The sequence below is a fragment of the Carassius auratus genome, chromosome 48 (genome assembly GCF_003368295.1).
Source record: "Carassius auratus strain Wakin chromosome 48, ASM336829v1, whole genome shotgun sequence".
Classification (NCBI taxonomy): Eukaryota; Metazoa; Chordata; class Actinopteri; order Cypriniformes; family Cyprinidae; genus Carassius; species Carassius auratus.
Genome location: NC_039290.1, coordinates 6,100,688 through 6,127,135, shown reverse-complemented (window position 1 = coordinate 6,127,135; position 26,448 = coordinate 6,100,688). Strand labels below are relative to the sequence as shown.

Below are 26,448 nucleotides of genomic sequence, written 5' to 3'. Positions count from 1 at the left end.
ATATGTCCTTTCTTGCATGCACTTGAGACGTGAGCGCCACTGACAGATTATTCACTCCTATTGGTCGTCACTCACAAAATTTGCTTCTTATTTGCAAAAGTTTAAGAATTCTCAACTTTTGTCACTTTTTTTTTACAGATTGCAGTCATCTGCATTGGTCAGCTAATGTGTTGTTCATCGCTGTACTCTACAAGGGTCAGTCAATATAATCAAGAATAAAGGTAAGTCATATATATTCAAGTTAAACTGACTGGTCTAACTTCACTTTTTCCCCAGAGATATTAAAGTTTGTATTATGTTTGTATAAATGTTTCTTTTTTTTTTTGAAGTTGTAATTTAAATAATTATTACTGGAGTGTGTTTTACAAGAAAATACTATTTCAGTCTATGTAAAAATGTAATGTTAAATCAACATGTAACTTGCCATTTCATTTTTACATTTTATTTACAAGAAAAAATGTATTTTTATTATTTTTTTCAGGTGAACAAAGAGCAAAGAATTTAACCTGAACAAATCTGATCTGGCCAGTTTGTGACTGCAGTACAACATGACTGAGGAGAATACAATTTACCCTTACGACTACTATGAACTGAACTATAGTGAGCCGTTGTGTAGTAAAGAGGAGGTAGTGAGAGTCAGATCCATCCTCCTTCCACTCTATTTTACATTATTGGTGGTGTTGAGCTGCATTTGTAACATCCTCGTTCTGGTTTTCCTGTTGCTCTACAAAAGCCTCAGATGCCTGACCAATGTCTTCATCCTCAATTTAGCCGTGGCAGATCTTCCGTTCACTTTTGGACTTCCGTTTTGGGCCTCGTACTACATCTGGGGTTGGACATTTGGAAACGTTGGCTGTAAAGCTGTGAAGTTTCTGTTCTACCTCGGCTTTTACAGCAGCGTGTTGTTCCTGACTCTAATGACTGTTCAGCGTTACATGGCAGTGGTTCATCCTCTGTCTGACTGGGAGAGATGCAGAGGCCTTTCAGTCTCTCCTTTTATCGTTTGGATCCTGAGTGGAATTGTTGCACTGATTAGTTCACTTCAAAGCGAAGTCATGATAGAGTCTGACAACACGTACTGTGAATATGGCAGTGTTAAATGGAAATCTGGCATCGCTTATTTTCAAAATGCTTTTTTCTTCATTGCATTTGTAATCATGTGTTATTGCTATGGGAGAATGCTTCGGACAATTTCAAAATCTTTTACCAATAATGGACACAATAATGTTAAGCTCACATTTTTTTTCGTGCTGATGTTTTTTATTGGTTGGGCTCCATATAATGTTATCATATTCTTAAAATCTCAGACTATCCATCCATTCATATATTGTGACGTAAGCATTAAACTCGACTATGCATATTTTGCTTGCCGAATGTTAGCCTTCTCACACTGTTGCATAAACCCAGCGATTTTAGTTTTTGTAGATGCAAGGTTCCGTAATATTTTGCAAGCAATTTCAAGGAGGTTTTGTGTATGTCTGTGAATAAAGTCTCAGAACTACAGTACCTCACTTGCTCACCAATAGATCCTCTGCAGTGAATGGGTGCCGTCAGAATGAGAGTCCAAAAAGCTGATAAAAACATCACAATAATCCACACCACTCCAATCCACAAAAGCGAAAATCAATTTTTAAGAAATAGGAGTCCTCTATCTACAATATTACTTTGTCCAGTAAAAAAAGTAATCTTGTCTGAATCAGAAGAGATGCACAAATATGTGGGCGGATTTTGATGTGAGGGGAAAACAGGGAATGGACTTTTCTCCAAATCCGTTTCTCAAACTCATCTACATTTTCAGCAAACTAAAATTTTTTGGTGACCTATTCCTTTAAAAATGTGTAAGAAAACAAAGATTGAAGAATCTGGCTGCACATGGGGTCAGATTATTTAACCGATTACAAAAACATCTAAAACAATAGACAAAATATTGAAATGCTATCTTTGTGTAAAAGCATGTTTTGATTTAAAAACACAAAAAATCAAGTCAGTTTTTAAAAGAAAATTTGTTGTGAATGCAGTGCTGTGAACTTCTCAAATACTCCCACCTAAAATTACTGTAAAATAAACCATGAGAACTGAAAATGCAGATTATGCGGTTTTGTTTTTGTACAGTGAAATACGTCAAAGGTAGTTATGACTTTTTGTGGTCTGTGGAAGGAAGCACAGCACCATCAGTGCCCTACATAAGCAGGAAATGGAATATTTGAGATCAGCCAACCTTATTTTTTTTCTGCATTTATCTTTTAAAAGGCTAATACAACAACAACAAAAAGTTTGTAGCCTATGCTGTACATGGTGTACATGTACATGCTGTAGATTTTTCTTTTAAGTGTGATGAGTTTGGCTCACATTTAACAAAAACCCACTAATTCACTCAACAAATTAGAATACCTCATAAGAACAATAATTTTTTTTTTTTTTGACTTGTTGACCTTCTGGAAAGTATTTTCATGAACTGTACATGTACTACAATACCTGGTAGATTCTCTCTGGGGTTCAGATCTGGTGAGTTTGCTGGCCAGTCAAACACACCAACACCATGGTCATTTAACCAACTTTTGGTTCTTTTGGCAGTGTGGGCAGGTGCCAAATCCTGCTGGAAAATGAAATCAGCATCTTCAAAAAGCTGGTCAGCAGAAGGAAGCATGAAGTGCTCCAAGATTTCTTGGTAAACGGGTACAGTGAGTTTGGTTTTCAAAAAAACACAATGGACCAACGCCAGCAGATGACATTGCACCCAAAATCATCACAGACTGTGGAAACTTACACTGGACTTCAAGCAACTTGGGCTATGAACTTCTCCACCCTTTCTCTGGAATCTAGGATCTTGGTTTCCAAATGAAATACAAAACTTGCTCTCATCTGAAAAGAGGACTTTGGACCACAGGGCAACAGTCCAGTTCTTCTCTTTAGCCCAGGTAAGACGCCTCTGATGTTGTCTGTGGTTCAGGGTGGCTTAACAAGAGGAATACGACAACTGTAACAAATTCCTTGACACATCTGTGTGTGGTGGGTCTTGATGCTTTGACCCCAGCCTCAGTCCATTCCTTGTTTAGTTCACTCAAATTCTTGAATCAATTGAGCTTGTTTGCATTGCACAACATCAGAAAGATTAGGGCCTTTCTAATTGAGCATTCTGCACAACTTCTTATCTAGGCTGGACTACTGCAATGCTCTTCTGGCTGGACTTCCATCAAGCAAAATCAAACCTCTACAAATGATTCAGAATGCAGGGTGGTGGAATGCTTAAAACCTGACAATTCTCTTTCAAAACTACTTGGCTTTATTGTATAAAAAATAAATAAATAAAATATTTTTAATATTTTTCAAGCATGTACTTATTCGAACAATGTTTAAAACTCGAAATTAAAAGCACTTCCTGTGTCTGTTTGCTTCTTAAGAAGAATGGCTTTATGTATCCCCCAATTGTAAATTGCTTTGGATAAAAGCATCTGCAAAAAGACCAAATGTAAATTTAAATGCTTCACAATCTTCATAAGGCTGTGGTTCTCTCGGTTGGTTGTGCATCATATCATTCCACACTTTTTCCTTCCACTCAACCTTTCTGTTAACATGCTTGGATACAGCACTCTGTGAACATCCAGCTTCTTTGGCAATGAATGTTTGAGGCTTATTCTCCTTGTGAAAGGTGTCAATGATTGTCTTCTGGACAACTGTTAGATCAGCAGTCTTCTCCTTGATTGTGTAGCCCAGTGAACCAAACTGAGAGATCATTTTGAAGGCTCAGGAAACCTTTGCATGTGTTTTGAGTTGATTAGCTGATTGGCATGTCACCATATTCTAATTTGTTGAGATAGTGTTTTTTTTGTTAAATGTGAACCAAAATCATCACAATTAAAAGAACCAAAGACTTAAACTACTTCAGTCTGTGTGCACTGAATTTATTTAATACACAAGCTTCACAATTTGAGTTGAATTACTGAAATGAACTTTTCCACAACATTCTAATTTGAAATGCACCTGTACATGATTTGAAAATCATTTTCTTCATCTATTTAATGAATGTCCCTGCTGTTGATGTTAATTTTGAAACTTGATTTTAAAGTTGCAAGGGCAGTTTTACTCATTAACATGAAAAGGAAGCAAATCATGTGTATTATTATGTAAACCAGCAGTTTCTAAACTCCCATTAAATGGCAACTACCTTAAAATGTTACTAAGGAATTGCCACAACACTTTAAAGAACAACTGCCTTCATTGTGAGAGCAATACTTTCAATTTCACATTTGTCAAAGAAAAGAGAAATGGCTGAGTTTTGAAGTAGGTCCCTTTAACCCTCCCACTGATCATTGAAAACACTCAAATATCCCTCTCAAAACATCCACATCACTCAATAGTAGCCTCAATTTGCTGTGCCGTTTTCTAGCAATTTGTTCAAGATTGCCAGAAGTACTACTTTTAGAACTAAAAAAAAATTAAGGTAAGAATATTCTCGCTCATTATTTTATTAGTGAATATTTTTTTTAAATATCTAATTTTAATCAAATTTAATAATAAATTCTAATAACAAAATTAATGTGATTATATAGAGAACATCATGACTGAAGACTATACATCTATAGAACCAGAAGACCAACTTTGTCACAAAGAAGAGGTGGTCAAAATTGGATCCATTGTTATTCCAGTTTATTTCGCTTTGCTGGTTGTGTTTAGTTGCATTGGTAACCTGCTGGTTCTGGTCATCCTGGTGCTGTATGAGAAGTTTAGATTGCTTATCAACATCCTGATCCTCAATTTAGCCGTGGCAGATCTGCTTTTCACTTTTGGACTTCCGTTTTGGGCCTCGTACTACATCTGGGGTTGGACATTTGGAGAGGTTGGCTGTAAAGCGGTGAAGTTTCTGTTCTACCTCGGCTTTTACAGCAGCGTGTTGTTCTTGACTGTAATGACCGTTCAGCGTTACATGGCAGTGGTTCATCCTCTGTCTGACTGGGAGAGATGCAGAGGCTTTTCAGTTGCTCCTTTTATCGTTTGGATCCTGAGTGGAACAGCTGCACTCTTAATCTCCTTTCATAGCCAAGTCTTAGAACATGAAGGGGTTCTTTACTGTGAATTTGACAGTATTCCAGTGAAGCATGCTGCTGTTTATTTACAAAATGTTTTCTTCTTGATTGCATTTTGCATCATGGGATTTTGTCAAGTCAGAATGTTCCAGAGAATCACACAATCCCGAACAAAGCGGCGACATAAGTCTATCAAACTAATATTCTCCATCGGGCTGGTATTCTTCATCGGTTGGGCTCCATACAACATTGTTATGTTCTTGAGAATTCAGCAGGATAATGGTCTGTCTTCGTTCATGGACTGTAATGTATCCATTCGTCTTGATTATGCATTTTACGCCTGCCGACTGCTGGCTTTTTCACCTTGTTGCTTAAACCCAGTGCTTTATGCTCTAATTGGAGAAAAATTTCAGAAACATTTAAAGACAATATTGAAGAAAATGTGTTAAAAAAATAAAGCAATTCTGATCTATACTGAGAAGAATTTCCTGTTGTTGTTTTGGTGTGTTTGTTAACTGCAGCACAAAGCATAACATACCACACAAAGTTTGGGTTGTCTTTTTTTTTTATACTGTATGTAGCAAGTATGCATTAAATTAATCAAATGTGACAGTAAAAACATTTATGGTGTTACAATAACATTTATTATGTTATTTCTATTTTTAATAAATGCTGTTCTTCCCAAAATTAAAAGTATTTGGGGGGGGGGGGGTTCTGATGAGCCAGAACAGGACTAATGATGTATTAAGTTATTTAGGTTTGTAGCAATCATTTGTATTGTAATTACTCTTTCTAGGATATGTTGGTCTTTTATATCACCATTCTCCTTTTTATGCTCATTCTCATGCTTCATTTTACATATTGCACAGATTGTTCTTTGTTTGTTTTCTTGTCTGCAACAAAAACAATAAAAGAATATTTAAAAATAAATGTTCAAATAGAAAACAGTTATTTTAAATAGTAATATATCACAATATTGCGGTTTTTCCTTAATTTTTTATCAAATCAATTCAGCATTGGAGAGACTTTTTTCATAACGTTAAAACGCATTCCAACCTCACAAATCTCCATAATTAGAAAAAAAAAAAAAGACATAATTTAGTTCATTACATGACCTAAATTAAATTTTCCACATTAAATAAAAGCTTCTTCATGTCAGCCTTGGCACATATGAACCACTCCTGAATCTAAACATCAAATCATTCTACATGCAAAAGTTTAATCTGTGGCAGGAAAATAAAATAAATAAATAAAAATAATTCACAACCACAGCAGTAACTTAATTTGACATGCACAAAGCAGCCATAGTCATTTCCAGATCAAATGTTTATTGATTTTCATCATTTGTACATGCATATTGATAGACTTGGTTGGGAGAAAACGCTTCAGTTTTTTAAAGTGCTTGTTTTAAATAAGTCTTTACTGAGAAATCTGTCCCTGACTTCTCAGGTGTGCTTGATTTAAACCTTCACCCAGCCTCTTATGAACAGATTTTGTGCAGCATTTGTCTCTATTTTTTTAGTGTTTGCATATCAAAATGTAAATTTTTTTTAGTTTCAAGGTATTTAATTGATCCCTGCTCTTTTTTTTTTTTTTTGCTTGGTGTCCACTGAGAATCCACTGATGTAGATTACATTAAAAACAAACTGAGATAGTCTTATGTTGTTTACAAGATAAACTGCTTTATGATGTGTCCTATAGGATACTTGGTTTTCCAAAAGCCCTATTAAATATTAACGGCTGTGTCTCTTATAGGGCTTGGATGAAAACAGCTACATGATGCAGCAGGACTCACAGCATGAACTACAAGGTTATTGATGAACAGGGTTTTTCAAAAACAAACAGCCCTTTAACAAATCCTCTAAACTTCATTTCATCTGATAAGGCAAAGGAAAGACGTAGCAGCATTTAAATTTGAGAAGATTCTGCTTATTTTTTTTATTACATTATGATTACTTTTGAAAGTGCTTAAACAATTAGGTTGCATGGGTTCCATCACTGAAATAGACATTACATTTCATAAATATCTATAGTTCAAGTTGCTTTGGGATGTCTGTGATTAAAGCTACACGAAACAACAGCAGCATGAATCTCACAAAAACACATCCAAGTTACATTTCAACCCAAAATCTAGAGGGGGAAAAACATTTTAAAATTGTTTTATTTCAATCAGCATTAATTATGGGCAGAAGAAATATCATGTATAAAGACCTCACACTTTACACAATATATAATTTTTTCCCTACAATTACTGTTATGAGAAATTGATGGGTGTGCCTAATTTTAACATTGATTTAACACTGAAAGAAAATACCTTTTCCTTTTAATTTTGAGTTAAATATATCATGGATATGTTGCGGAGTACATTCAATTCACCCAATTATGTCAGAAAAAAACTATACAATTTTAGGCCAAGAGTTTTACTTCACTTGGATTGCGCAGACACTCGTACATTGGGACGGAATGAGATGGTCTTAGCAAACCAGAGCAAAATTCATAATTCAAGAGACAAAAATCTATTCAAGCTTTGCAAAGTGGGAAGAAAATATGTTCTCTTCATTTGAACAATAATTATAAAACTAAGCATAGAGTTCAGCCACTCGATTGCTGGCAAAACGCGAGCAAAACTACAAGGTTTTTCCATAAATCTATGCAAACACAACAAACATCATTCTCTTGTCACACATTCCTTATGGCTAGCACTTCACCGGAGCTTCCACCACAGCGACGACACTTTTCTTCAAGTATTAGACGTGACTTTAGTCACCACGACGGTGGTCCCCCCCCAAAAAAACAGAAGATGTGGTTCCTAAGGTGCACCACTTCAGTTTGAGGAGACAGGAGCCGATTACAGGAAGTAGAAGCCAAGAGAGATTAATTTCGTAATTTCTCTTGCTATTTTAGGCATCTAAGTGTCAGTTGAAAGGAAGTACAGTGAGGTTTTCGGGTTTCTTTCAGTCCTGTGTTGCAGGTTGCACTTCCTTCCTTATAAATGTTTAAACATCTAAATAAGATAAAAGGGCCATCGCATGTCACCCCAAATCCATGTTGTGTCCAGGCTGACTGACTGACCTGAACTCTACTGTGCTAGGTTTTCCTCCAGTCCGCTCACATCATGCATGCTGCCGTTCTCTCTGAAAGCCAACAAGGGAACCTTTCTCCTCTCCTCCTCTTCATTTTCCACCTCCTCTCCGTCTCCATCTTGACGGGACAGTTTGGACCCCGTGGGAACGTCTATGACTTCCTCGAAGGCCTCTGTGACAGTGCCGTTTTCTCTGAGCAGGGCAGTCACACTTGAAGTGAACAAAGGTGTCAGAGATTACAAACTGTTTGTAAATCAAGTCTGAGATTCTCTGATTAAGCAAACTGTTGGATTAAATGCTTCCACTTGTATTCTCATCTGGGATAAAAGTGTCCACTAAATTAATACATTTTAAATAGTGCACATACTGTCTATAAACATTATATAAAGTGCTTAGAAAAGAAAAGAAAATTAGTTGGAGTTCCTCCTATCACCAGTAGAGGGCAGGAGAGATTAATTCACTGCATTACAGTATACTGATCCATTTAGTAGACAATTATCCAAAATGATCAAGTTAACTACATGGTCTAACAGTAACAGTACTCTGGTCTCACCTGTGACCTGATGTGGGCAGTTTGGGTGTAATGAAGCTGGTCCCCATGTGTCCGTTGCTGTCACTGCGTATGGTCTCAGAGATCTCTGGAGCCTGAGGGGCCGACATGCTTACTGAAGGGCTGCTGGACACTGAACTCGCTAAGAGAGACCAAGAGAGAGGGAGGTTAGTGGTGTAAGATTAATGACAGGCATCATAAAGTGCAAAAATGTCTCAAATATCATCTCAGAGTGAGGAAACTGCTGCACATAAATGTAAAAATCATAAGTCACCTGAATTCTGTCCGCTCTGCTGGCTTCCCTCGCCATTTCTCTGTGGGGTGGTTTTCTTTAAAACAGAAAGAGAATAAACAGAGTGTGTGTGTGTGTGTGTGTTAGTGAAAGTCAGCTCTTTAAATTACAGCCTGAAAAGATGATGGCAATTGCTCACAAATACTACACCTTACCTGATCAGATCGGCGTGTGCGTTTCATAATTTCCTCAAGGCGCTGTGACAGACAAGAATAAGCTCAGATGACACTAAAAGCCTGTAATTACCTTAAAACAGTGCTCAATGAAATGAACTCTGCTTACTTTCTTCCTCTCCATTCTCTCCGCCTCCTCTTTCTGGAAGTGTTTCTCTCTCTCTAGACGCAGACGCTCTGCCTCTTCTCTCTGACGGGCCTCCTCTTCCTCTTTCTAAGCATACAAAGAGACAAAAAATACACTTGGATAAATCTTTTTTAAAAATGTAATAAAGAAATTTGAATTGGATAAAATTATGAAGAAATCTGCATGCGTTTACTTTAGGGCTGCGAATCTTATTATGTTATTGAGATTAATGCAATGCTATTTAGCACACATATTACAAAAAGTGGCTTTAGAAAGTGCCAGCATGTTATTTGTTGTATTTGTATTATTATCATTAACCATGAGCCTATCGCTGGCCTACAGTATACATAGTATGCAATATTTATGTATTTTATATCGAGACATTATAATGAGAGGTAAATTACATATGGCTGCGCTGATTTAAATCAAAAACACAGTAATATTGTAAAATAATATTACAAATTAAAATAAATATATTGTATCATTACTCTAGTTGTCAATGTCACACGATCCTTCTGCTGAAGAAACATTTCAGATCATTGTTGAAAACTTTATATTTTTGTGGAAACCGTGATAAATTTTCGTCAGGGTTCTTTGATGAACAGAAAGTATAAAAGAACAGCCAAAAGAACTTTCTTAAGTCGCTTCAGAAAAAAGTGGCTGCTAAAATGCAACAGCATTATCTTTTGAAAGACTTGAGATAGAGATCCGAGATAGAAATCTTTTGTACCACTATAAATTATAGCATTATAAAGCTTTATTTCATCCTTGTTAAATAAAAGAATGAATTACTTTTTATGAATTGAAAAGTCTGAACAGGAGTGTATATCAATTAATCAATTCTGCCAAATTCAAGTAAATGTTGAATTATCCATAACAATATCATGAAATTAATCACGATTTTTATCATCTATTTAGAACCCTAATGTTAACAGTGTTATCTTTCTGAAGCGTGCAGTGATTGCAGAGCGTTTAACGATCTGTCTGGATCTGATCTGTCATGTGTTTTTGTGTGTACCTGTCTCTGCAGGCGCTCCGCTTCCTCTTTCTCCTTCTGAGCTTTCTCCTCCTCTAAACGCTTTGCCTCCTCCTCCTCTTGTCTCTTCTTCTCTTCGGCCTGCCGCTGTGCCTCCTCCTCTCTCTTTGCTCGTTCCTCTGCCTTCCTGCGGGCCATTTCCTCCCTGCTACGCCTGTATGCACACAGGTACATAATGATTTCAAGATTTCTTTCAAAATAAATACGTTTAGTGCTTTGTCTGGCTAGATGAAAATCTCTCAAACACACCTTTCAGCCTCTTCCTGCAGTCTTTTCTCCTCTTCTTCTCTCTCTCTCTGTTCTCTGGCCTGCCGTCGCTTCTCAGCCAGCAGTCGTGATGCCTCCTCAGGATCTGTTGTGCCTGCAGAGGGCCGTGTAGTTGGAGAACTTCCTGAACTTTCTACAAAGACAAAAAGAGGCACGGGAGTAGAATAAATGACGCTAGTTTAACTGAACTCGATGGTTGATAGTGGCTGTGCAGTATTACAGACCAGGAGATGGTTCTGATTTAGTTGTAGGAGCCTCAGGTTTAACTTTAGGAGGTTCAACATCCTCTTTTTTGGCCCCCTCTCCTTCTGGGGTAACTCTCGGGCTCTCGGATGTCACTCTGTTGGGCCTGAGATTGCCTGATGATGAGGATGGGTTACTGGGAGACAGAGGAATTGATGTTGGTGGAGGAGGAGACCTGGACTTTTTCAGGTTAGGTGTCTTCTGAAGAGGTTTAGTAGAGCCCCTGAGAAACAGAGAACAACAACAATAATGAATCAGTGAGTAAAAGTAGTTTATAAAAATATTTATTTGAATACCAGTTTCAAACTTCTATTTTAGTTACAGACATTCTCTATTCTACTCTATCTTGTTACTATATATTTTAGCTTAAGTTTTAGTAAATATATTTAAGAAGCTAATTTCTAGAATTCTATACCAAGAACAAAGAGGAGTTCTAGCATCACGGGAAGATTGAGAAATAAATAAATGTACATTTATTTGGTTATTATTTAATATACGTTACATATTATTTTAAATATAAAATTAGTTTATTCATTTTTCATTCTGTGCAATAAAATTCTAACACTACTAACTAGTATGTGTATCTAATATGTAATATTATTAGTATACAATTATAATAGAATATTATAACATTAAGAATTGTAATATTTGAAATATTTATGTATTTAAAAAAATATATTGTAAAAAATTTATTTAATTTTTGTTCCAAAATTGGATTGTTTTATTTTATGAACATTTCTATGTTATTGTCATATATTTTAGCTTCTTTTAGTACTAATATATATATATAGTGATTATATTGTGAATATATTGTGATTATAATTATGAAATCGAAAAATAAAAAATGCAGTAAATGAGAAAATATGAAATAATTCTGAAGTTAAGATAACATAACAGGAAAATCAATGATTATGCAAATGTACATTTATTATATCTATTTTTGTTTCAAGCCCATGTGTAGTTTATAAATATATAACTCTGTTGATTGTGAAATATATTTTTATTCTTCACAGTCTTGTTTTAATCTTAAATTTCCATTTCTACCTGGTGGGGGAAGGATTGGTGACCCTGCAGCGATGACCGGCAGGTGAAGGAGATCTCTTGGGTGTGAACAGGCTCAGACTGCTAGTGGGATATGACAGGTTACTCCACGACTTTCTCACATTGTCTTTATCCTTCCTGTCAATCTGACCAATGAAACACACAAAATACAGTCTTTGAGAGACACCTACGGTACTTCCATACTACATTAAGCAAAGATCAACACACTACAATTGGCCTACATAGATTCGTAAGGAAGCTTAAGCACAGACACAAACAAATTAAGCACATAATCCCTGTACAACAATAATAAATCTTGTGCGTGTTGCTTACCGGGAGAATCTGGGTGGTCTTTCTGCGAGTGCTGCTATCTGGAGGGATATACCCTGCTCTGACTGGTCTCTCAAAAGTAAGGCCTGCTTTGATTGGTCGCTCAGCGCTGCGTGACTGGATGGACTTGAAGGACATGGAGCTCACTGGGTGACAGGAGGCTGAGCGAGGACAAACGTGGGTCACTGTACCGCAGGCAAGTTTAACCAAACGACCAGGGGGTATTATGGGGAGAAATAAATTGATTCAATATGGACAAGAGGAGTAACAGGGAGTGAGGAAGGTGTGCAGAAAAAAAGGTTAATAAGGGGGGATGAAATAGTGGAAAGAGAAGAAAAAGAAAGTGTGTATTAGTATCTGTATAGTATCTGTAAGAAGGACAATCTGAAAGCATGTTCAGAATGATATACTGCAATACTTTTTTTTTTTTTTTTTGCATTATGATGTTCACTGTGCTCATTGGGTAAATTTACTTGTATGCAAGGAAGTGAATTTGCCAAAAAGTAAATTATAAACCCAGTGGCATATTATATACCATGATGTGTTTGAAATTTCTAGGGTGACAACGGAATTAGAAATAATAAAAAATAGATTTTACTATGCTTTTAACTGATTTCATTAGATTGAAGTTGCAATAAAAAAAGCAAAACATTATTTTTAATTCAGAGACAAATATAGGACTTACTACATTAAAAATTTAAAGTAATGAGGTCAACGACAACGTAGCATACTTATTGTGTGAAATATATATTTGTATTGCAAAGTCTTTCAAATGTTTATAAAAACAGCAGGCAGTAAATAGTACGGCACAGTATGCAATAAACAGTGCGGTAGTATTTCATTCTCTACAACACAGACACTTTAATTCCTCATGAGTAAATGATGATGCTTTTGCCCATGATAGAATTTAATTAGTTGATAAAAGCATCTCCATACAGAAGAAAAAAAAACACCAAACGATTAGCAGGAAACAGCCACATATAAATAGACACAAGCTATTGAGAGATTAGCATCAGGTCCATTTGTACACACAGACGCACACATCAGTTTAAGATGAAGTTGGCAGTAACTGGGCAAGGCTGTCACTAAAAGAAAAGTCTGTCTGTAAATGGTGTTTTGTTTTAGCAGAAACAGAAACAGCCCTGCCAGAAACAGCCCTCACTGTTCTACAATATTCTCATACCCCTCTTTCTCTGCTCTCTATCTTTGTACATGCGTGTTCGCAATAAAATGTCCTGAAGATCAGCTATTGTATAAGTTTCGGTTGCAAACAGAGTTAAAACTACTTTGAAACTGCAGTCTATGTGGCAGAATAACAATAAGATGTTTCAGCTTAACATTTAACAAGTTGAAGCACCAACACAAGTTATAACATACATTAGAATTATATATATATTTATTCTTTTAAATAGCTGGTAAAGGCACCAAGAATTGTAAGTTTATATCTCACAATTTTGTCTTTTTGTCCCAGAAATATGAGAAAAAGTGTCAGAATTGTGAGATAAAGTTAGAATTTACCTTTTTTAATTTAAGCAATTACCTGCTTCTCCAGACAAAGACATGGCGCTGCGACTCCTGGCCAGGTAGGATTGTGTTGGTGTCTGTAGTCGATTGATCATTGTATTCTCCCATGGGGTAAGAGGCATGCGACGCGTACCTGGAAAAGCACACATATGCAAATTCTGGTTGTTGAGGGACAAAGTGCTAAATAAGCAGCTTGCACATGCAGTAGAGCAACTGAAAAAGATGCATCACATCCATTAATAACATCACATGCCTAGAAAAGGTATCAGCTGAATCATGCATGGTTTATGTAGAGTTCTGTGTTAAGCAAGACTAACCATGGTAATACAGGATTTCTTACCCTAAACATAATCATAGAAAAACAACATGAAGCCAATTTAAAGGCACAGTTCACCCAAAAAACGAAAAATAGCCTAAAGTTTACTCACCTTCTGGCCATTCATGATTTAGATGGATTTGTTTCTTACTCAGAAGAGAAGACTTATTTTAATAAGTCACCTTATGAAAACAACTTCTTGAAGTTAAAAAGGTCTTAATGGATTTGTTTCTTACAAACACACAGCTTTTCACTTTACAAGATGTTAATTGATGGACTGGAGTGGTGATGTTTTCATCAGCAGATTGGACTCTCATTCTGACGGCACCCATTCACTGCAGAGGATCCACTGGTAAACAAGTGATGTAATTCTACATTTCTCTCTGTTCCCATGAAGAAACAAAGTAATCTACATATATTGGATGGCCTGAGAGTGAGTAGATTTTTAGCAAATTCTCATTTTTGGGTGAACGATTCCTTTAAGATTGACCATTCAATCAAGGAAAACAAGGTTAGTTACCATAAACATTACCACTTGTATAAAGACAACATGAAACTGCAATCACAACTCACAATTTAATGTGTGCAAAGTGGCATATTTTTAACTGAAAGAATATTTTGGCCAGGAGGGGATGTTATCCATCAGGATTTGATTGTATCATGAAAAGCTACAAAATTAATATTTTGTCCACACCAAATAGCCTGTCACACAGCAATAAAGTAATTTCAGTAACTACATTATGAAATTTGTTTTTATTGAAAACAACATGCACTGATGAATTTTGCATGATTAAAAATCTATCATCTATCAAATTTTCATCTATTTGATTTCATGTTGTCTTAAAAAAAAATTGCTAACTGCTGCAGGAAAAAACATGCAAGAACTATAAAAATACAATCAAATGAAGCATGCATACACACGGAGTAAACGGTTTACTTTTTTATTGTTATAGCTAATTTATTACTTTCAAATGCCTAAACCATTTAAAAGTTTCATAAACTAACATGCAATAATTGTAAATACTGGAAGAGACAGCATGACTCCAGAGATTTGCGTAGCCAGAGCTCAAGACTGAAAATTACTGAATAGTTTTATATATATATAAAAGCTCTTGGTCATGCTCACATTGTGTGGATGCCAAGGTAGCGCTTACAATGAAATTCATCTAAAAGTTAATGTGTCCTTTAAAGGAACAAAAGGCATGCATTTTAAATAAATTTTATGTATATGTAATTAAAATCCCATATTGACACAAACGTAATTGACTGTTCTGTGAACCGTTCAATTCAGTCTTTTTTTCCATTAATGATAACTTTATTTGCAGTCTGGAGCCAAGGGTAGCACAGGTTTGAACCCAGTAGGAGAGCATCAAGAAAGATTCTTGGATTTCTAAAATCCACCTGCTGATTTGTCCTGAGGGATCTTCTCTTTGGAGATTTGGGATTTAGATTGTGTTTTTTTAATCAAGCAAGACGACGAGAGAGATGTCTGCTTCTGTAAGGCTTGGATGGACAATCACACAGCACACAAATACACACAAAAACAACATCAATTCAACAAAGTGAAAACAAAAAAAAAACATCTTAAAAGAGACTAATTTGGCTGTGAGATTGATTGTGCAAAATTTAAAGCGATTGTGTTTACCTCTATCTGGTGAATTCAGCAAGGTGGCTGAGGAATATGACAGGCGTTTTGAAATGACTGGGTCTGTGGGTTTGGACAGATTCATAGTAGAGACTGTCCTTCTGTCAGTATCTACAAACACACAGATGCAAAATACATCATCAGATGCAAACTTAATAATACTTAAAAGGCATAATACAGACAAATGCAATAAAGAAAGAACTAAAGGGGAAGGGGAAGAGTGCATAAGAGGCTGTATTGAAATGTTTTCTCCTGTGTGATTACCTGCAGTTAATGGATGCTAATTTAGTTCTGAGAAAAGTGCTTGGCTACGTGTACTAAAGACAAAAGAGGATGGAGGCACCCTCATCAGCTTAATGCTCACAATCTGCCCTCCATCTGTGTGTCCCAGAGTGGACAGACACAAAACTAACTGGAAATCTGTGATTAGGGCTTTGCGATATGTTGAAAATATCTAATTGCGATTTTTTTGACAGATATTGCGATTGCGATTTGATTTGCGATTTTAAATTTGCAAAGTCAAGCTTCAGCTCAATATTGTCAATATTGTGCAGCACAGTATCATTACCCTGTTGGGAAAAAAAAATACAGAAATTCTTACAGTTTCCATTAAACCATTACAAAATTCCTTTTTGTTTTTAGCATTATTCCAATAGGAATTACTGTTGTTCTATTGATTGCCATCTGCCAGATTACATCCCACTATTAGAATCCGTCAAATAGACACCATTATAGTTTACATTAAAACCAATACAATTCCCATTATAAATCTGAAATCCATTCAATTTTCAATTGTGGTTTGGGAGGGGTTCTATATAGTTTGATCATTTTTTTTTTTTTCTTTTTTCAGTAGACAAGATTATAATGGTATAACTACTTTTACAGAATTAACTTAATTACTTTATTTCACTGGAAATATTTGTTTATTTTATTTTTATAAATACAGAACTGTATTTCTTTAGTCAATTATTAGAAGTATAACATATATTACACTGTATTTGGGTTTTTAAGAAGAAGTGGAAAATGTGATGAATGTTTCATTTTATTCAAGTGAAATTAGCAAGTAGTTAGACTGAATTTACATTCGTTTTACACGCGGAGCCAAGCGCGAGCTGACAAAGGTTGCGCACGTGCTTCAAGCCTCATCCATACTGCCAGATGCGCTCATGGAGATTCGCGGTGCAGGGGCGTGCGCGAGAATATAACCAAGCGTGGCGAAACAGGCTGCATGAGTGCGGCAAGTTTGAATGGCTCGTCCGTGACGCGGGATTCGTGCCGCGTGGGGAAGAGAGGATCAAGTGAGAAGCATTCAGAGATACAGGCTGTGTGTGCGCTCTTCTGAATTAGGAATAGCGAACATGCAATACGGCATGCTCTTGATGAATGGTGACGCAGCTCTTGCAAAATACCTTTTTTGTTCGTCGTTTCGGAGCTTAAGTTACATAACGTTTTTGACTATTGAGCTGACACCATTTATTTTTTTAATGGTGGGCGTTTACCACTCATGGCTGCTGTGCTCTGGAACAGAGTAATTTCGCATCAGGCTTTTGTGATTAGCGGATCGCAACGTCTCAAATCGCGATTTCGATTCGATTTCGATTCATCGCAGAGCCCTATCTGAGATGTCTTTAAACATGCTTAAACTGATCTAACATTACCAACATCAACATTATCAGACTTTAAAGGGGTCATATCATGGAAAATGTATGTATAATATAAAAAAGATGTATAATATAAAGACACTGATATACAAAACGAGTCAAGTTTTTGGACACATCTTAAAATGTTGTGTATTAATCTTAAAGGTGTAAAAGCAAAATGTGGATTACAAAGAAAAGCATAAATGTCACCTTTAAAACAAAAACTACTAAAACTACAAGCCACATCTAACATACTACTGGTTAAGCAGTTTGTTCATGTTTCTGGTTCCATGCTAACCGTTCACAGGAAATTAAAAGGTGATGGTCACTCATTTATGGGTGATGCTACAAGCTCTAGCTAGTGCTTCTAGTCTGCTGGTCTACAATGATGATTATATTTCACATTTAGAGCAAAACTGCTGCTGATGCGCCAAGCTGAAAACACCATGATTGTGCTCCAGCCCAGCTAGATCCAACGGAAAGACAGCAGAATCATCAAAACCTGAGAAATAAATATAGAGAGAAGCAGTGAAAGAAAGAGAGAAAGAAGGATTCAGAACCATACAGAGCAAGAGGGATATTGATGGAGCAGAAAATAAAGGACACAAATGGAGTGTGCCGTGAACTCATGGCTCCGAGTCAGCAAATGTGAGCAGAGCAAGAAATATGCCATACTGCAAAATATATGAATTTATATTTTGACACTCTTAAAATAATAATATTAGAATTTTAAATCCTGACAACCAGGCTAAAATGAGCTTGTATTTGGGTTGCACAATTAACCGAAAAAAAATATTATATTATATAAATTATATAAAATAAAATCTGAAATCACAATACTGAAAAGAGAAGTTTTAAATCACCTGTAAGCAACTGAATTGGGTTAAAAATATTCCCAGTATTTAATTCTTTTCATTTGTTTTATTATCATCCAGGCAAAAGTTAGAAGCACAAACACTTCTACACAAGATGCTGTAGTCCACCTTTATACAACAAAAACACAATTTGATTTCCACAATCTCTTTATACAGTAGTATCACATTATTCTTTGTGTTTACCGCTGATGTGTGAGGTGCTAGTAGAGATTGTTCCACCCCAGCTCCAGCGGTTGGACTTCGGCCTGACTCTCTGACTCCTCTCCATGGTCCTCCTGATAACAGCCTCATTCCGGACCTGAAACGTACACAAGGACATTCTCAATCCAGAGAGCATTCTATTGGACAAAAATGACCTTTTATTTAGTTTTTTCAAGAATTTATCCTCCATGTCCAACCCCTAACACACACACAAACACACACCAAAAGTACAAATCTATACTGATGAGCCCTTTACTTACAAAATTAATGATTTGCCTTTAGTATTTGTTTTACAATAATAAAGAAAAGGTCTCTGTATATCTTCAAAATGATGACAATGTAATGGTTTTCAAACAAGGAGCTTCAGCAAATGTCCAGGGCAGTCTTAAAAGGCATACTCCACCCTAAAATGAAATTGTAGTTACTAATCACTTACCCCATGTCGTTCCAATCCCTTAAAAGCTCTGTTCGTCTTCGCAACACAGTTTAAGATAATTTGGATTAAAACCTGGAGGCTTGAGACTGTCCCATAGACTGGCAAGTAAATAACAGTGTCAAGGTCCATAAAATGTATAAAAAGTTGTCGTCAGAAAACTCCATCTGCCATCAGACGTGCAATCTGGGTTATATTTAGCGACAGGAACACTTTGTGAAGAAAACAATTTTTCAATAATTCCTTTGTCAAAGATCTCCTCTGTGTCACTCCATATCACTGTGATGTGTATGCTCTTCTCTGTTCACCGTGCCAGAAGGATGTGCTGTTTCTTTGTGTTTTTAGCTTTGATTTGAAATAAAACAGTGCATCCTTTTGGTGAGGTGGACACAGAAGAGCATACACATCACAGTGATATGGAGTGACACAGAGGAAACCTTTGACAAAGGTCTCATATAACCCAGATTGCACGTCTGATGGCAGATGGAATATTCTGACGACAACTTGTAATACCTTTTATGGACCTTGACACTGTTATTTACTTGGCAGTCTATGGGACAGTCTCAAGCCTCCAGGTTTTAATCCAAATTATCTTAAACTGTGTTGCGAAGACGAACAGAGCTTTTAAGGGATTGGAACAACATGGGGTAAGTGATTAATTACAAAATAAATTTTTTTTGGAGGAGTAACCCTTTAATATTATTAACATTTTGTTGTACTAACAATCTTTGAAAGAGTGGGGCTTTGTGTCAAAAAAAGTATTCTCTGGTAAAACTGCAGTAAAGGGTTTCCTGGTGACCCCACCTTCTCCTCCTCCAGTTTCTGCCGTCGTTTCTCCTCCACAGCAGCACGTCTCCTATCTTCTTTATCCCGCTGCTCATCAAGCTTTTTCCTGCGCTCTTCCAGCTGTCTCTCATGAAACTGTCTGGATCTCTCCTCTCTCTCAATCCACTTGGAATCCCGTACAGCTGCACAAACACAATTCAGTTCAAGTTAAGTGTATTTGTATAGCACTTTTTACAATGCATACTGTTTCAAAGCAACTTTACAGAAAAAAAATTGTTTCAATGTTACAATAAGTATTCTGTTATCAGAAGGAGATAAGTGTGTCAAAGTAAGGTCCATATGTAATATACAACTTTAAGACAACACATTATGTGACAGTAAATGTGTGAGGCAGTGATTACAGCTTGTGCTCATTAATGACTGCAATAGAAGGATAATATCTAACAGTTCTTTCGATCCAAAGTTGGCTTCATCCAGAGTCTTTGCATATGTTGACGTCATCTAAAATCCTCACAAATGAATGACCTTAATCAGGTGCTGGACATTTGCAACCTAAACAACCTTTCTGGTGTAAGGAGGTCTGGAAATCAATCAGTCTATCTATCAAACTATTGTTTGATCCAATCTCTTGATATATCTCTCGATCCAGCCATCAACCTGTCTATCAATCAATAAGGCTTTTTAACTTTTCTTTTAAAACCTGTTTTTCAATTATTGAAAAAGGCAGTTATTGAAGGACGGGGCAATACAACAATGCTGGACTCCACAACCTGAAAAAATTGTGAAAAAACGTGGTTCACACAAGATTAGCTGGTTATAACAAGCCTTAAAGGTACATTTGCACAAACAAAAGTTAATTTAATGCTACAGCCTAGAGTAAAGGTGGGAAATGGTCAAAAATGTTTGGAAAGTGATCCTCAGGTAAAAATGATCAAATATAAAGAAAGGCAGATGTAAGTAACCAACATTGTGGATTATCAATTTCATTAGCATCCAAGCACTTCAATAAAATGAGCAAAGTTAATCTGCCAATCTTTCTCTGGCCTTTTTGTCCTGGCCTCTAACGCTTAACATAAAACCGGGTGTCCTAGTAACCACCATGCCAAGAGTTTACATAACAACTGCTATAGCAACATGCCCCATTCAGTTAGTCATGCAGTAACGAACAGAGGAGAACAGACAGACATGAGAAATGGGTTACAAGAAATGTAACCTAGGGCTTTCCATGGCGAAGGTTTGTTTTGACAAGAATTCACATGATTTACTAAATTACAAGAACAATATGTGAAATCTAACTTTGCCCCCATAATAATCGATTAACCTTTAGTCGACGAGAAGAGGCTTGGTCGACCAAAATTTTATTAGTTGCAAAAAAAAAAAAGAATTCTTCATGCAGGTCATGCAGTCTGTTACGAACAGATCATTAACGGATGGATTTTTGGCAATATATTAACGTTACATTCAAACACTCGCCCATCCTTCATCGACCTCAAATATGGCTTATCATCTGAAATATGTAAGTATCAACTTTAAATGGGCGCTCAATCTAATGTCAACCTAGAAAATGTGCATCATGTGGAGTGTGAAAGCTGAACAGTAGCACGTGTGCTCACAGCGTGACAGATGGTGGCGCCCAGGTGCTCCCTTGCTCTTAAAACACTCTGTAATTTTGGTCATAGAGATAAGAGTAATACATCTTTTGAATCTTAAAGCCTCTATGTTTATTTGTGTGCAATCACTATAACAAAAATACATTTCACTTTTGTAAAATAATGAAAGAAAACAGGATGCACTTTCAAACAGCATGAAACTCTTGTGTTTACGGCCCTTAGGCTACAGACATGAAAAATATATCTATAGGGATTTAAATAAAATGTTGAAGCTGCTTAATCTTACTGTTTTTTCCTGACACATTCATCATCATTACTTCTGCCAGTGTGCTGGGGCAAGCTTTATGCACTTAATAGGCTATGTAGGCAATTCAATTAAATTCTTTAGTCGAGGGCATCCCTTCTTATTACCCATAAAGCCTCTCATTAGGACTGAGTGAGTCTTTGGTCAGAGGACATTTCTAAGGTTACAGTGTGTTTTCAGAGTAAACCACTGCAACCCTTTGAGGCAACATGAAAAAAATGACCAAGCGTATGACCTTGTACTTTCTCAACAATTGTTTCTGTTCTTATAATGGCTTTTAGTACTAACAAAACTATGACATATGTAAATGGCATTTCAGCTGTGCCAAGAAGTGTCAATTAAAGAATATGTATATAAACAATTACACACAAAACGTATAATTTTTTTATTACTAGTTTTGTTATTGTATCACTAAGAAAAATCAGTCAAGACGTTAAAAAGAGATATGAAATTGTCCTATGTGTACAATTTTTCCTGACCAAACTGATACAAATGCAATACAACTTCAAGTCTCGTTGTACCTAATTTCCCACAGAATATACTGCTTCATTCTGGAATATGTCAGATTAACAAAGTAACATGCATTGCAAGGGCACTTTTGTGTTGCCATTAATGACAATGTGTGTATGTTTGTCATACCATTCTGCTTCTCCAGCTCCTCCCTTCGTTCACGGGCGAGTCTCTGCCTTTCATCGATCTTCAGCGTGAGAGGCTCTGCATACACAAGCACATAAACTCTGCATGAGCTCTGGCAGTAAAGCTGGAAGATGACTGTGTATATACAGCTAGCAGTATGTGCGGTGAATCTGACCTGGTCTGGTAACGATGTGTATGTCTGTAGGGCTGGGAATGGTGTAGGTGTACTGTCCAGACGCAGAGGAGTCTGGCTGACTCCATGACGACTTCTCATCTGCTCTAAGAAGGTAGTCAGAGCCTGAATAACAAACACAGAGGAGAGTGAAGGGGGGAACCCAGCCTGTTTTTTCATCAGTATATCAAGAATAAAGAAAATTAAAAAGTGAAATACAAAGCGAGTCATTTATATCTGAAACACTCATGACTATCATTATCAAATGTATTGGTGGTTTCAGTATTAAAGTTAATACTGAAACTTTAAGGACTCACAAATACCAGACATAACAATAATTAAATCAAATAGATGAATAAATCAATAGTAGGTCTGTACAATTAAACTGCAGAATGGACTGGTGTCTACATTATTTCATAGGGCCATTTGTTTTGTTTTTAATAGCGCTATCAATTAATCGTACTGATATACGATATACCAAAATAATACGATTAATTAACACATCATGTGCCAATTAATTCAAGATAAAGTTATTATTAAAGATAATTTCAAGTCATTATTGTGTTTAATTAGAAAACACTGAATAGGCATTACAAAAAATAGCAACATACAAAAATACAAATAAATACTGAAATATAAAATATTTTAAAGAAATGATACTTTAAAAATGAAAATAAAAGTGCCAGTAGGTGGCAGCAAATCACTTGCTGCATCCAAATCCGCATACTATCAGTCCTAAATAGTATTCAAAATCAGAATTAGTATGTCACAAATTGTAGTATGTTGAAATGAGTATTCCTAAGGTACCCGGATGGTTTACTGCTTCTGGTAGAAATTGGAAGTGCAGATCTGTGCATGCTCTTCACAGCTAATATTGCCCACAACATAATGTGCGGTGGACGAGGATTTAATTAGAACTACAAACACGCATGAAAAGTGTTAAAAAACCCTACAACACAAATACAACATAGCTCTCCTACTTTGTTTATGTGGTAAGTAAAATTTTAAGTACTGTAATGTAACCGGCAACCGTTAGCAAACGTTATTTGTTTTCAGTGCCTATCTAAACACGGATTCATGGTTCGGGATTCATGGTTCTTGTCTGATGCACTCAACCAAGCGTTCTAACCACAAACTCGCCCCTCCCCACTCCCAACCATTCGATTTTCCATAGTGTGGAATTATTCTAATGATATTCTAATAGGCCACTTTGTGACATCACAAAACCCAGAAAACAACGCCGTAGTCCAAACGAGCCATTCGTTGTAGTTCTTGAAAAGGGATTTTTTTTTTTTTTTAAACAAAATATCTCCATTTGGAGTGGACTTTGAGATTTGTTACTTTGTAGATCTTTTTTATGCCCAAACATACAAACTAGGGGTGTCGCGATTTACCAGCACTGAAGATAACTGTGATATTCAAAGCAACAATTATCAATATTGTGTTCATTTAGTGTGTGACGATATATGCTTAATACGATTAGTGATAACACCACATGTAAATACTTCATCGCCAGCACCTGGTTGAGCTCCCAGATGTCAGTATTGTTCCTTAACGCTGACACCTTTCACACAAGACGACAACACAGTGCTTGCAGCTACTCAGGGGAGAGTAAGGTGCCATCGTTTTACTAGTCATAGAATTGGAAACATTATATTAACCTATTAACAGCGGTTTTCTGAGTTCATATATTTAAGTAAAGGGGGGATTATTTACATGAGTAACACTTTTTTTCCCACACCTTTACCTTATCTTTATTTGTAAGTAAAAACTTTTATGTAACCTATTTTTTCTTTCTATCAGCCAATGATGATTCTGAAAGAAAACTTAACTGTAGTAACACATGCAACTTTAACACACATCTCACTGACAGAGCCACACACTTGAATTTCAATGTTGCAGTTAATGTTGGTTATTTTAGGAAATAGGGTACACTTCATCACACGACTGAATCTGCACAGCATTTAAAAAGGATTTCTTGCTCTTTCAAAGCAATAAATGCACATTATAGAAGAGCTAAGACCTATAGAAATGCATCTTCATATTCACAAGTAAATCTCCATATTATGCATAAGCTACTTTCTACAAAGACAGCTTATTACCTGTTAGAACAGAGCTATTGTGATATTATTCAATCTATTTTTGTGAGCGATCCCTGAGGAGATGGATCTGAAACAGCCATCACTCGTTCTAGATTCCAGGACAATGCTACTTCTGATTTATCCCAGGCCAAACTCTGTCTGACCTATTTTAGACTCCTTCCTAAAATGCAAGATATCACCTTTCTGAGACAAACAATGGGACAGGTCTCAAATGATTACTGAGGGCAATTTCTGAAATTATACTACTGCAGAAAAAGGGACAGATCTTAATAAAGTCATTGTTTTACTTTTAATTCAGAAAGGATCACCTCAGTTTCTACCGGCTCTGAAAAGACACACAGACCTCATTACTATATTAATCTAACCTGGAGTTATCAGTTCTCTACTGAGACTTATTTAAAAAACAGCATACATGTTTATCAATCCCTAAGAGAATGTAAAGCCTAAAAATGAGTATGTGTGTGTGTGTAAGCTTTAGCACATTACTTGGTGATAAGGGAGACCCAGTGGTGTTTAACCACGAAATTACCTAAGAGCAGATCTGAAATCACAAGCTCAAGTAATACGGACACTTCATGCTCCAACACAAAATGCAAGCTTTATGTGGCTTATAAAACTGCAAAAGACAATCCTACATTTTACTGCACTGCAAATGGCTTGATCTTTGGTAAAGTTCAGTAATGTTAGCCAAAAATATATGCACCATCTAAACAAACCCCAGGCTATTGTGATTTTAACATGACACCTGTGGGGCGTGTTTGTGCGAACACCTGATTTTGCCTTCATGTAGCTCACTAGTGAAGGCTTCTCATTTGACCCATATATACCCATGGGGTGCAAAAACAATCAAAGCTCAGAACAACGTCAACATCAGTCAGTCTCAGGGCTGGGCGATTATGACGACATATATATCGGATTGATGAAATTAAAAGTCTATCATTTCCTAACATATGCTCTACTGTTTATTTTGTGGTGCCACAAAATACACTGTTTATGGCAACAGTATTTAATCAACTGAATGACGGCAGTCTTGCATGTATTACACGGGGATGCAGGCAGAAACATGAAAAACAGCATGCACGCTCACATCATGTTTTTAAGCAATGCAGTTTAAAACGTAATTTAGGCCATTGCAACACAAACAACAGAGCTATATGTGTGCGCGGTCTATGTTTCTGTGTGAGAGGAGTGTGTAAGCCACGCACCAGGTGCTAATAGAACTTGTGAGCAATTTTTGCTGATTTATTGGCTATCCTCATAAACACTGTCACTTAGGACTTAAGGAAACGTTAACAGTTGCAAGAGAAAGCGCATGTGTTAGAGTATGTTGGATCCGGACTTCGATCTTAAAGGGGAAGCTGTCCAATAATAATCCTTTCTGCGGTTTTGTGTTAATTAAACAACAGTTAGAGAAAAATCTCTCACTGCTTACACAGTAAAGACTAATTAATTTACACAATGTATTATTTATTGTAGTTTTTAGTCCAATTGCCTGCAATTAGTTTCTTATTTCATCCCTGACTGTTTAATAATCTCCAGTTAAAGTGTATTTTCCCTATCATGATAAACCGGAAACATAAAACTGTTTTCAACAGGAAAACAGTTTATGCATTCAGCAAATTAATTTTGTGTTTGGCGATGGACCTCGATGGGAATATTCCATTTGCTTGGTGGCAGAACAGTGAACGTTTTTGTCTGTCTAGTATCTACATAAGACATTTGAAACTCTGTGTCAGTACCTCATAAATAGGAAGAGGCAGTATACTGTGGGGATTTGACGTGTTGTGCCACATCCAGTGTACCATCACTGATTATAATGAGTAGTATTTTATTGCGGCGCGCCACTTGCGTTCGTTAGACAGGGTGTATTTTACTTTTTTATCTAGGTTAATTTCTTGCTAACTTTATTATTTCTTTGGGTGTGTAAATTGGGTGTGTTAGATGAGTGAGACAGTGCTGGATTAATTTCAGAGATGTATATAAATATTACATGCATGCACAGTAACATATATTTAGGGTTGGGTATCGATTGGGTTCT

At 36.4% G+C, this 26,448-nt stretch overlaps 3 protein-coding genes across 6 annotated transcripts in view; 2 read left to right on the top strand and 1 right to left on the bottom strand.

Moving 5' to 3' along the window:
• Positions 1-492: 492 nt before the first annotated feature.
• On the top strand, positions 493-2,576 carry LOC113065355 (chemokine XC receptor 1-like). Its single transcript, XM_026236579.1, has one exon. The coding sequence runs from the start codon at positions 549-551 to the stop codon at positions 1,482-1,484; it is 936 nt and encodes a 311-aa protein (XP_026092364.1). The 5' UTR covers positions 493-548; the 3' UTR covers positions 1,485-2,576.
• Positions 2,577-3,893: 1,317 nt separating this feature from the next.
• LOC113065353 (chemokine XC receptor 1-like) lies at positions 3,894-5,581 on the top strand. The gene has a single exon (XM_026236578.1). It carries the CDS (start codon positions 4,559-4,561, stop codon positions 5,471-5,473), a length of 915 nt encoding a protein of 304 aa, XP_026092363.1. The 5' UTR covers positions 3,894-4,558; the 3' UTR covers positions 5,474-5,581.
• A 1,023-nt stretch (positions 5,582-6,604) lies between these two features.
• The window catches only part of LOC113065643 (ensconsin-like), a 32,172-nt gene continuing 12,328 nt past the window's right edge, over positions 6,605-26,448 (bottom strand). The window contains exons 2-19 of one of the 4 annotated variants that reach the window (XM_026237077.1): positions 22,312-22,434; positions 22,140-22,214; positions 19,605-19,768; positions 18,350-18,464; positions 17,695-17,793; positions 15,652-15,762; positions 15,408-15,509; positions 13,707-13,823; positions 12,170-12,351; positions 11,840-11,982; positions 10,777-11,018; positions 10,535-10,685; positions 10,268-10,439; positions 9,232-9,336; positions 9,105-9,146; positions 8,932-8,986; positions 8,661-8,799; positions 6,605-8,317 (exon numbers count right to left, since the gene is read on the bottom strand). In XM_026237077.1, the coding sequence (XP_026092862.1) occupies positions 8,104-8,317; positions 8,661-8,799; positions 8,932-8,986; positions 9,105-9,146; positions 9,232-9,336; positions 10,268-10,439; positions 10,535-10,685; positions 10,777-11,018; positions 11,840-11,982; positions 12,170-12,351; positions 13,707-13,823; positions 15,408-15,509; positions 15,652-15,762; positions 17,695-17,793; positions 18,350-18,464; positions 19,605-19,768; positions 22,140-22,214; positions 22,312-22,434 (2,351 nt within the window). In that variant the 3' untranslated portion in view covers positions 6,605-8,103. The remainder of the gene's footprint in view (positions 8,318-8,660; positions 8,800-8,931; positions 8,987-9,104; positions 9,147-9,231; positions 9,337-10,267; positions 10,440-10,534; positions 10,686-10,776; positions 11,019-11,839; positions 11,983-12,169; positions 12,352-13,706; positions 13,824-15,407; positions 15,510-15,651; positions 15,763-17,694; positions 17,794-18,349; positions 18,465-19,604; positions 19,769-22,139; positions 22,215-22,311; positions 22,435-26,448) is intronic. The other 3 variants (XM_026237078.1, XM_026237079.1, XM_026237080.1) reach the window with 3 other exon arrangements.

Coding starts and splice junctions, on each gene's coding strand:
- LOC113065355 (XM_026236579.1), top strand. CDS start 549: ATGACTGAGGAGAATACAATTTACCCTTACGACTACTATGAACTGAAC.
- LOC113065353 (XM_026236578.1), top strand. CDS start 4,559: ATGACTGAAGACTATACATCTATAGAACCAGAAGACCAACTTTGTCAC.